This window comes from Opisthorchis viverrini (assembly GCF_000715545.1).
Source record: "Opisthorchis viverrini unplaced genomic scaffold opera_v5_25, whole genome shotgun sequence".
NCBI lineage: Eukaryota > Metazoa > Platyhelminthes > Trematoda > Opisthorchiida > Opisthorchiidae > Opisthorchis > Opisthorchis viverrini.
This window is the reverse complement of record NW_008751681.1, coordinates 2644175-2656256: the sequence shown is the minus strand read 5'-3', so window position 1 is coordinate 2656256 and position 12082 is coordinate 2644175. Positions and strand designations below refer to the sequence as shown.

The following is a 12082-nucleotide window of genomic DNA, read 5'->3' as shown; positions in this document are numbered from 1 at the left end:
AACAGCACTCTCAAGCTAAACCATCGAGGGCTGACGGAATATGCCGTCCTAATTGTTGCTCATCTGTGACGACAGAGCAGTTCAGTTTAGACCATTTGTGATAAAAAGATTCTTTACGGCTTGAGATAATTCTCGTTTTTTCTTTTGCCAGTAGTAGCAAATGATACCAAATTTATTAAGCGTAAAGAGACCCCACAGTTTCCTCAAATGACATCTATGGCGCAATGAAAAGAGTAATACCTTTCATTGTTGAGATTTTAAGGTATATTTGGCTGCAGTTGCAAGATTTGAGACGTGTAGCCTAGTTTACGAACGAAATGCCCACATGTAGCGTTTTCAGCAATTTCGGAACACATGATCGATTCGTCCATACGTCGCAACTGAAGATACCAAACCTCTCTGAAACGATGACTTCCAATCGGTCCCATAATAGTTATGGTGTCAAAGAAAACGGCGTGGAACCGCGTGATCTCAATAACGCACCTGACATTTCAAATATATTTAGATCAATACAGGTGTACAAGGCCTGTAAGATCATTGCACATGACCTTATAAGTCTAGTCCTGACAAGTTTCATTTTATGATGCATATCGTAAACACTTAACAAGAACACCAGGAGGACAAAAACTATAAGACTATTTAATGGGCACATCGCACGGCAAACAACGCCTATATGTGGCGTCCGATGGAAAGGAAAAGTCAACGTTGAAACGACAAAATTACCGTGGGCTGTCTTCTGAAAGACGATTATTTAATGATCATGGTTACATTCGTGAGTTGAGTGATTTCAAACCTGCATTTGCGAACCCCCTTTCTGATTATCGCAGACAAATGCGAGCTTCATCTCCATGTCTGGCGTTCAGCACGAGCTCTTCCAATAAATCGAAATCCAACCAGAAGGTGCGACAAAATTTGTGCCATGTATCGGTTCCTACTGCTTCACAAATGCGGTCTGGCTATGCTCAGTCAAAAACTCTGGCATACGATAATAGTTTGGAATCCTGCGGAAATGTGCGTCACAATTCGGCGGCCAGAAGAAATAAAGCTGCTAAAAGACATCAACTTCGCAGATCAGAAGAGAATAACAAGGGACTACGAAACGGATCCAAAATGGATGACAACTACGGGGCAGATGCTGCATCAGAAAGTGGACTTTTCGGCGCACATGATTATTCAGACAGTGGAGACAGGCACAACCTAGTGAACACTGCTAGAGTGTCCGATAAAGAAGTCTCTGTTGGAAACCAGCAGGACATGGGGCCTCTGGAAACTGGAACTTCATCAAGCTTGAATGCAAGGTTGAACCCGAGGGAATTAAATTATCCAGAAATGTCCACTGGGGATATGGCACACACAGCAGGGCCAGCATTCACAAACACAAGTGAGAGGCAAGATTGTTACAGTGCTTCCACGCTGGTAACAGACAAGCCCCCGACGCCGCCTCAAAAATCCAAAACAACAAACCTCCCGACACTGCCAGAGAGACGGCCACCCCGTCCTGTAGAATCAGCGGCCAAAATACGAACAACAGATTCTGGGTTGCAATTTTCTGCTATGAATCGGCTTCCCACTCCCAAACTAAGAGATCACACTCCATCCGTACGTTCCAGTTCACTGTCTAGGCCTTCCACAGCAGATGGTTGGTCCCGCATTCCACAGGACCGAGCTAGCCCATTAACTGTGCTGAAACCTAGGCGTAGCAGCTCGGTTTCTCAAAAGTCAGAATCGGACTCAAATACAGAGAAACAACAGAACTTGTCGAGAATCGAATATACCTTTTACATAAATGACACAGAAGCCTATCAGAGACCATTCTATGACAGACGAGTTGAGGCCATCGCAAGAGCCAGTCAGTGTAGTATATCCCTCCACAAGCCACCTCCGGGTCACAAGCCAGTTTATTATAAAGGTATACGCGTCCTACCGGTTACGATATCATCACGCACCATGGTTTCTTTAAAGCGCTGCATAGCACGACTTGATATGCAGTACCCATATTTTAACGTCAAAGCATTCTGTCCACCGGATATGTACTGAACGACAGCCTCTGAAGACAAATGTTTTCCAATTTTGACCAACAATCTCCAAATGATCTCGTGATTTTCATACACGTTTTGACATCTGGCACATTCAATGATAGTTAAGGGCCCAAGTGTAACTGAACGTAAACACACAGATAAACAACGGTCACCGAACGTTTTACTTTCCTGGTACTTATGCACAGTATTGCACACTATTATGTGAATACAGGTAATGTGATAACCATATCATCTCTGCTAGTCACTGGAGTGGTTCGAACAGACGACGCCACCGTTTTAATTTTTTCAATAATTCACAAGTTTTCGTTATCGCCTTCAAGCATTTGTAGAGGACTCGTCTGGTAAGGGGATTGGAAAAAACCCAGGCTGCAGTACGTTTGCCAGCGAGACAATTGGGTAGGGTGCCGTTTGGTTCAAATAGCGCTTCTAAGGTTCGCTTATCGAAGGATTTCGTGTGGTTGTGGGTCTTAGCGCCTTCGTTTTGGGCGTGAGATTTTCCGAAACCACTACTACACTGTCCCTGTTTGATGTATCCTCAGCGCTTGACACATTTCTCCGACTTTCTCCAACCGGACGGCAAGTACAGGATTAGTCGGCCGCTTGCTTTTTACGAAGTAGTAGGACGTCTTAAAACAAAAAACCAGTGTATTTAATTGCTGCTTCATTGACCCGTGCACCTTTAAACACGAGAAGGTTAGCATTTGGGTCGAGTGCGAGACCGAACACAGGCACTGTGCAGACAAACGTTGTTTGCTGCTCATGGGGAGACTTGCTTAAAGGTACTAAGAAAGCCAGTTAACATCCACCCATAAATGGTGTTCGGTGAATTGAATCGGTAAAAAGAGTAGGGAGTAATGAAAATTCTATTCTTGTTTGATTTGCAGGAAACGGGGCACAAAGTTCCAGCTTTGGTAAGCTGGAATAAAAAGTGAGCGAAATCATATGGGAACAAATACTGCACAGCCTTTGGACATAAAAAGAGCGGAATAGGTTTGCGTCCTAAATAAATTCTTCTTTCTCTTGTTCTTCGTCTGCTTCCGGAATGCTGCCTTCTAATACGGGCTCAAAAGACCGCCGGATGTAGAGAGACATCGGACGTCGACGTAAATGCGTTCCAAAAGCCGGGGAAGAAGTTCTATTGAGTTGACGTACTGGACATGTGGGTCGAATGTCTCTCTCGCTTGACTGAGACTTCGTTTGACGATTGCCATTCGGACAGAAGTAAGTGGAGGATGAATGATCACGACTATCGATGCATACAGGATGAGGTTTCATAACTTTTTCACTACCTCCTGAAGATGTGGTTGGTACGTTGGTAAGCTGAATAAAAAGTGAGCGAAATCATATGGGAACAAATACTGCACAGCCTTTGGACATAAAAAGAGCGGAATAGGTTTGCGTCCTAAATAAATTCTTCTTTCTCTTGTTCTTCGTCTGCTTCCGGAATGCTGCCTTCTAATACGGGCTCAAAAGACCGCCGGATGTAGAGAGACATCGGACGTCGACGTAAATGCGTTCCAAAAGCCGGGGAAGAAGTTCTATTGAGTTGACGTACTGGACATGTGGGTCGAATGTCTCTCTCGCTTGACTGAGACTTCGTTTGACGATTGCCATTCGGACAGAAGTAAGTGGAGGATGAATGATCACGACTATCGATGCATACAGGATGAGGTTTCATAACTTTTTCACTACCTCCTGAAGATGTGGTTGGTACGTGACGGAATACTGGTCTGGGAACTACAACTGACTTCGGAGGTGTGAAATCCAGATGTGGAGCAGATGATGAAATATCAAGGTTTATTTCACGCCGGAGGAATGCCGGCGACTTTTTGACGCTGAACATAAAGTGAACAGATGATGACGGGCGAATTTAAGCAAATCTACTGAGAGTGGTGACATATGAGTAAGCGTGAAACAGCCGTGAGATAAATAGCTATTCATTCAGGTCTCTGATAAGGGGTATACAAACGTTTATCGTTTCCTATCCTACTCAGTTTAGGAATTTTGAATTTTTAAAGTCTCCATCAAAACAACTGTTCATTGAAATTATGATCGTTTTATTTGTTACGTAGATAGGAAACACGTAGATTTTGCGCTCAAGGCATGAAAAAAGCTAGTGGGACTCTCCATAAATCGTTGACACAGCATATGCGATGCTTAACTATGCACAGAACACGACTCTGAGAGAAAGTATGGCGATGTTCTCACTAGTCAGTGGTACTTGTTGGTAAGTTACCCTCGGGATACGAATAAGCAGTTTATTTTATAGAAGTAGCGCGCTATTTATAAGGTTGCTGAAAACTCTTCGACAGCCCACGACCGGGCTTATTAAGTAGGTGCAGTCCCCGAGTTTCCGTCAGCCTTACATTTTACTTGAACCCAAATCATACGAGATTAGCGAAATACACTCATTTGCATACCGATTTGGTTGGTCTTCACGGGAGAATCACTGGAACACGACTGAATTCCTTGCTTATTAAGCAACTGGATGTGCTGTGCCACGCCGCCTCATGTTTCAGTTGATACCATATCCGAGATATCGCGATACGTTGTATATAATTGGTGCATTACTCATAAGGTTGCTGGAAAACTCTTCAACAACCCACGATCCGTTTCGCACTTCTTGTGGCTCATCAGGTAGAAGCAGTCCCCGAGTTTTCATCAACCTTATATCCTACTTGAGCCCAAATTACTTAATAACATCATAAGCGAGAAATTCAGCTGGGTTTCAGGTGAGTCTTCTGTCAAAGCCAAATTGCTTTGCAAATGAGTGCATTCTGCCAATAGTTTATTTGCATCAGTTAAAATACTGCGCAAAAGCTCATAACGGTTAGTGGACAGAAAAAGAGCTTATATCCAAAGGAAGTGGGAAAGAGCACCAACTGCAGTGAATCGATGATGTTTGATCAAAACTTGGAGACGATCCCCTGACTGATATCAAGAAAACCGCTGGTCACCGCAAATTTTGCAATGTGGTGATTTGTGAGGACCGGATAGGACCAGATAACAAGTGGCGGGAATATGTAAACGGCCATCAACTTTGCATTTGAGAACCAGGCGTTTCCATCATTAATTTTGGGGTGCCCTATTTTTTTTAACTTACTAATATGCTGAAAGCCATGGAATACAGAATCAAGTGCTGGAATAACGAGCAGAAGACAGCGATTCTCACGTATGAGAAACATACTACCCGTAGAGCCCTGAGGACTTGGCATATCCTTGACATGGGATGAAAAAACGAGGGTATTCACATTCATCAAACGAGCTATCGAGCTCCAAGGTACCGAATGAATGGTAACCGAGTACATAAGGCAGAAAAATTTCCATCATGTCTCACATCGGCTTCTGTACTTATGCTGGCAACAATTTAGGAAGGTGATAATTCACTGCGGTGGCGCCCAGGTCCGAATAGCTAAATTCACCGCACTATCTTTGTCTTTCCACTATATCCGTTTAAAAGACCAGCGCACGGACAAGAAATCAGTAGAACACATTCGAGTCACAATGAGTTGACCCGTTATGCAACTGGACCTGAGAACTTGATGTTTTGCCTAGACTAACGAGAGGAATGGCGGAAGCGGGAAATAAACTGCCGAATTCTTACGAACTTGAAATGGTAAATCACGAAAAACCGCCTTTATTGAAGCTTGACGAACCTAATGACTAGTATTTTGCTCCATTTTAGAGAAACACCATGACGTTTGGGAACTATTGCTTAGTGAATTTTAAATGACGATGAACTAAGTGAACCAAGAAAGGCGAGAAACTTGGTGGTATCAATGGTGTTTTGTACATGATCAATTACGCCAACCAAGCCCAACATGTAGTTTTTACTATAACGCGCAAGGAATCAGCGCTTCAGCACAAAAAGTAACTGAAAGCGCCAATATCACGCTTCGGCAACCATCACTATTCGTTGTAATGTTGGGTTGTATCCATGTGAATTTTTCATCACGACTGACTGGTTCAGTGAACGACACGGACAAAACCACCCTGTAGGAGTACCGTTAAAATTATCAGTTTCCTTGCACAATGTGATGTAGAAGAACGGTTCTTAAAATCTGGCGATAACTGACGTTATGTGATGGATAAGTAGGCGTAAAGCTCAAAGCACATTTGGGCGTACAAAAAAGATCTACAAAAGACGATAGGTTAAGTGCGTAATTACTTGTTACTGTCATTTGGAACCTAGAACTGATGAACAAGAAATAGGTTCGACGAATTCCAAGTAGAAAAAGTGGAGGTTAATTGCAGCTAAAGTCTACAGGCTCTGAGACATGCCAGTGGTTTGTCTGCTTGCCCGCGTGCACCCTGTTCGTTACGCGAATGAAAGCCATAATCCTCACCGACTGCTTATGGATCAACAACATCACTTCACTGAAATATGTTTACCCTGCGATGAGATGGATAAAACGACTGGCGACTGCTGCTGCAGATAGAAATAAACATTGCACAAAATTGGACCTACAAACGTGTGGCCTCAAATTCTATTTTGAAACGCTTACATCAGGATAATCACTTTAGAACCTATTAAAACGAAGTGGTGGACGAGGTCGTTAATTAGTGGATGGAAGGATTATGCACGTGCCCCCCAAATTATTTTCTGAACAGAAATTATGAAGCCAGCTATAGAAGACACCACGACCGAGCCCACAAAAGCTAATATAATCATCTGTCGAAGTTCAAACTCGTTCCAAGTCATTCATAATTAGTCAGCTCACAAACCAGACATGTTGAAGGTAAGCAAAGTATGGCTTCGTAGGCGGAAATAGGTGTCTGCAAGTTTTCAATCCGATTTGAGCACCGGAATGGGGTCTAAGTAACTTGTTCCGTTCCTTGAACGACACACTGAGATGGGATACAGTCCAAGTATTTCTCATTATATGCGGCGTATATCCTCCCTCAAGAAATTTAAGTCAAGTATCTGACAGACCCCAAAATCCTTTGAAAATTCTGTGTAACAGAGCTTGGTGTTTCATTGACTAGGTTAGAGAAAACAATGAAAAACCGCGATAAATAGCCAGTTTGAAGCGATTTGTCTCGTTTAAACTAACCAATGGGTTGAAATAGCGATTTACCACTGCATCCATATAGCTTGTAATGCTGTAGTTTCAAAATTAATCAAGGTGCTCAAGCTGATGATCAGATGAAAATATACCCAAGGGGGGCAAAATTCAACGGTTTTTCGCGTTTTGGTCGACAGACCGAGCCGATATCACCAATTGAGTTTGTCATGCGTTTAATTCCATCCTGACACATCAAGTAAAGTACTTCATAGCTGATTTCATAGCTGTCTTAAATGCTTGCGAGAAACTGGAGGGTAAGAGGCATGCTGTTTTTCCTTCACAGTCCGTCGAGATATGATAACTAAATTTTATTCTTAGTAGGTTCATTCATTGTCGTGATCGGAATTACTTTGGAATATAGGTGGTGTGGAAAAATTGCGCAAAATCTGCATGCAACCAACTACCTGCCGAGTCTTAAGCAAGTTAAAAACCGCGGTGACCTCTCTGTTGATTTCATTCGATCACTCTACCCATAAGTTCCGAAAGCATAGAGAACTGTATTGTCATGAAATCGCTCTAGAAGTAAAGCAACATTGCATAGAATACGAAGGATCCATCAAAAATCGACTTCAGGAATAATGCGTGAACCTGAATTCGGAGGAATGCTTCCACGTGGAAGATTGGGCGAGATCTCAAGGAAAGAGAACGACAGGAGAACAGGCCTGTGGTATCCTACATAGATCGGATAGCAAGAGGAATGTGATAATTACAGATGGTAACCTGAATGCGTACACCGGGAAACTGTTTGCTTATTGCGCTCCATTAAAAGAGGAGAACATGATAACATCAATTACCTCTTTGGATTGTTGGTTCGGTGAACCAAGACACGGATGCTTTCGAGTGTGGTTGGGCTGCAGCCTCCGGAAGACAGCGTGTCAAGGGCATCAATTAAACTGGCTGACCGGGTTTGAAGTCGTCGTATTTCTTTGCATAAGACACTGAATAGTTCATATGTCATTGCGGAATCCCCTACAACAGTAAATTTTAAAAGATAGCTGAGCCAGCCTGAGATGATCCTTTCCATTGGACCAGTTCGCTAGAGTGCAGAACATCAAAAAATCAACCGGCGTAATATTAATGAATTGTCGGAAACCGGTCTAATGCATAAGAGGCGAAGAAATGGAGATTAACTAAGTCAGAATTCGGACATTGTGGGTAAAGGCACTGATTACTGTAGACGGATGACTTGTAAGTACGTCATAAGGCAATCGTTTATTACGCAGTCACAAAACGCGTCATAAAATAGGGCGCCACAAGTTTGCTCAAGCGTGTTCAATCAGTAAATGGTGTGAGCTGACCTGACCTGTACAGAGGACCGAATACAAGGAACTTTAGCAGCCATCCGATAGACCTAGGAAGCAATTCAGCTCGCACCGACCAGCGTGTTCAATCAGCAGATGGTGTGGGCTGACCTGACCTGTACAGAGGACCGAATGCAAGGAACTCTAGCGGCCATCCGATGGACCTAGGAAGCAATTCAGCTCGCACCGAATATCTTGAGCTTGAGTTGGATTTGATCAATTGACTTTGATATCAAATTAGACAAGAGGACTGACGTGTAAATCTGAAAAACAAGTCAAGATACCGTGGTCGTTTGCTACCAAATGGTCTTACTTAAATGTACCTGCTTTTACGCGCAGGATGGACCAGTCTTTTACAGTACAGATCTTTGCTACTGCATCTAATGCGCAGCTATCTACCTCATATCCTCAAACCATCGGCGAACAAAACTGCGGCAGCTAGAACCACTGGTCGTCGAGTATGCAGATTTTACAGCCGCTGTTGCCACTGAAGATGATGCTAAAAATACACTTATCTTCAACTACCATATCAGAATATATCATCATCAGCTTGTCCAAGCATTGCGATCAAACCGAGCAGGCCTCTGGTCCAAGCCTAACACGTTTCATTAGGGCGCCGATGATCCAGCCGCCGAAAGAGTGGAGCACATTGGTTCAGCTCACAACACAAATAACTGCGTACCGCTGTGGTGATATCGGTCTGTACGTCAATGCATCCTTAAAACAAACCAATAGACATCTGCAGGTTGTTTGAGAATGGCGGCTGTTGCTAAGGTGAAAGTCACATAACATGGGAGTGTAGCTTGCACTGTTCTGTAAAGTGTCCACTTGTTTGTTCCATTAAACAGCCGATGCCTCCACCTACTTTGTTACAAGGAAGCTAACGTTGGAAACCAGTTAGAATGGATAGGCAAGCAAAGCCAAACTCAAGTGCGAGTAACAGAGTGCTCAAACAGAATAAACGCTTATGACACCAAAGTATAACACTCACCTTCTAATCCGTAACACAGATTCTCTGCAGACCACTCTTGCCCGTTTCTTTTTGACACCGAATGCATATCAGTAAGATTGGTGAGTTTTTCTTTCAGCTGGTAGTTTGTCTTCAGCTGTAGCTGACGTTCATTGGCCCAGACCCGGGACATAAAATCAAACTAAATCGAGAAAAAGGGCTCAAAGTTACTAGATGCAAAACTATCCAGTCTGTGCTGTTAGCAATCCTGATTTGAATCACACGAAGAAAGCCGATGCAATGGACCATCAAGTATTTCAGCGCGCTTCAGCGTAACCTATTAACTCAACTGCCAGGGCTTTGGCAGAATGTTTCCACTCACTCAATAATGCTAACCGGTTTCTCATTAGGCACTTCCATGAGCTACGAACACTGGTAAACCACTAATTTACTTTCCACCCACTTAATCTGGAATAAGAGAGTGCACTTCTTAGAGAAGCGATGTTATTGTTCATTTCGTGAGAGCTCGTAGCTTCAAGGATTCGGTTCGTAGTGTGGATACTTTAGTCCCCTTCACACACTGTGCTGCCCCGGCGAAATTCTCACTTTGAGGAGCAGTGTGAATAAGGAACCGGTTCAGTGAGTATATTGAGTAGGACGGAACAAGTTCACTGGACCACGTGTCTGGAATGTCTTCGGTCGGTAAAGCGGTGTGTAAACAGCTTTTTTTAATGGAGAAATATAACACAGCCTAGTGCGACAGGTCCTTATGGAGTAGTAATCTTATCCAAAGGGACAAGACAGTCACATAAAACACAGTTCACAGAGGACCACAATGTTTGACTAGATTGATGAGGCAACTTCAATGACGTTATCGGTAGCCTCAGGCGGACCACACTAAGCTTACCAAACAGAGTGGAATACAGTACTGCTAAGGGACCCTCAGACTTACTTCGTCCATTAAACTTTTCAGCTCACGTTGTTTGCTTTCAACTAGTTGTGTTTGTTCAAGTTCCAAACTGTGCGCTTTGCATTCGAACTGTGTAAGCTGATGAATACGGAGGCTAATAAAGTCAATAAAGTAATTAAATCAAGCACACAACATACTTCACTCGCATAAGTATGGTCTGTCGCTGCTCTTTCACGGAAACTTTAACCTGAAATCGAGGAAAATGGGGAGTCAGTTTTCTAAGACATCCAAACAAAGGGTCACCGGTTGTTTAGAGGAGCTCACCACAAAGCACGTTCAAGAGCTATTCACATAAGACAATGCAATTCCCCTGCAGGAAAATTGGAGTGACCATCCTTAGGGTGATTACAGTGGGAGTCGCAGGTGACAGACAGTTCCTGGTACGCATCCTTTTGTGGAACGGTCGCTCTTCACATATACTTTTTCTCGGAGCTTACTGTAGCTTTGCGAGCTTGAAAATTAGGTGTGCTACAAATCACATCATTCATAGTTTGTATGTTCAAACTGAATCAGAAACCGGTTAACTTGTATCGGCAATGAGGCCAGTCAGCAATAATTAGCCATAACACGCGGTCATATCTTTACTTCCATCTCCATAGTAGCACACTGAATGTGCGGAGAGAATCGTTGAACGGGCATAATAGCAAAAATATTCATCTGAAATATTCTACTAACGAATGAACTGGAAATCCGATCTCGTCAATTGCTCAAACTTAAAACAGCCTGCTAAAAACTAACGAAACAAAATATAACGCGTGAGGTTGATAACTAACAAATACTACCGACATAAATTTTTGTCTAATCCTCCCATTTCTGGTCTATCACGTACTTAGTATCATAGAGCACTCAAGCGCGAACTGTATTCCCTCAGTTTACACAAAAGGTCTTATCCACTTTGTGGTCTAGATATTCATTATATCAAAGTGTGGGAAAGTAAAAAGGTACAACTAAACCCCGAGGGAACTAAACAAGCAGCTGGCGGAACAGGTGCCTCAAGCTTGATATCAATCAAACCAGGAGGCATTGCCTGTTCTGGAAGCTGCGACAGATTGACATTTTAGGGGCAGAACAATATCAGAATGCTAGATATTACATAGCAACCAGAAGAAGTTATAGAACGAGGGCGTTGGACAAATGATTGATGCAAAGATATTCCGAAAACGCCGTGGCCAATTAGGACCGGTTCGCTAAAACCGCAATTATGCCGGCAAATAGCTGTCCTGAAATAATATTCCCTTCTGTTGGTAGGGCTAATCTATACCGTATAGCAAGTACATCTTTAATGGAAATTACAAGCAGTGCGCATCTCACGAAACTCAGAGAGGATCGGACCCACGACCCGCCGAACGTTGGCTGAACATTCAGGGATTCGGTCTTGATCGGCCGAGTCGTAATGTGGGTATCTCTCAGTCGCAACTGAAAACTACAAAATCTCCTCACACTATGATCAAACATCCACTTAACTAGCCTTCCAGGACATTGGTCAATAAAGTGTGCTCAGTGACCGTGTGATCGTGCGCTGCATCGACTTTGCGCGTACAGACAATATACGACCTCCGGAAATGCTTCTGGTTGCAGCAAGTGTTGGTTACCTCCTACTGTTTGGTGAACACTGTGCCTTACGCACAGACTTGTATTCTGAGCTGATTAAGTAAGTCAGTCCATCGCCCCTTCCTTTTGAATTTGTTGTGATGAGGTCTTTCGGAATCTCCATACAAATGTCAGATAATCGACACATTGTGTGGATACACTTATCG

At 43.2% G+C, this 12082-nt stretch overlaps 3 protein-coding genes across 3 annotated transcripts in view; 1 reads left to right on the top strand and 2 right to left on the bottom strand.

Moving 5' to 3' along the window:
* Window positions 1-642: 642 nt before the first annotated feature.
* Window positions 643-2034, top strand: T265_12942 (hypothetical protein; the record flags this gene model as incomplete). The annotated part of the gene is made up of 1 exon (XM_009166376.1): window positions 643-2034. A coding segment is annotated over one exon (1392 nt), but the record flags the coding sequence as incomplete, so codon positions are not given.
* Window positions 2035-3038: 1004 nt separating this feature from the next.
* T265_02185 (hypothetical protein) lies at window positions 3039-3314 on the bottom strand (the record flags this gene model as incomplete). The annotated part of the gene is made up of 1 exon (XM_009166359.1): window positions 3039-3314. The coding sequence occupies one exon, from the start codon at window positions 3312-3314 to the stop codon at window positions 3039-3041; it is 276 nt and encodes a 91-aa protein (XP_009164623.1).
* A 77-nt stretch (window positions 3315-3391) lies between these two features.
* Window positions 3392-12082, bottom strand: part of T265_02184 (hypothetical protein) — a gene marked incomplete at both ends in the record, with an annotated part of 70427 nt that continues 61736 nt past the window's right edge. Inside the window, 5 exons of the mRNA XM_009166358.1 lie at window positions 3392-3874; window positions 7900-8074; window positions 9398-9557; window positions 10308-10419; window positions 10463-10512. Coding sequence (XP_009164622.1) covers window positions 3442-3874; window positions 7900-8074; window positions 9398-9557; window positions 10308-10419; window positions 10463-10512 — 930 coding nt within the window. The remainder of the gene's footprint in view (window positions 3875-7899; window positions 8075-9397; window positions 9558-10307; window positions 10420-10462; window positions 10513-12082) is intronic.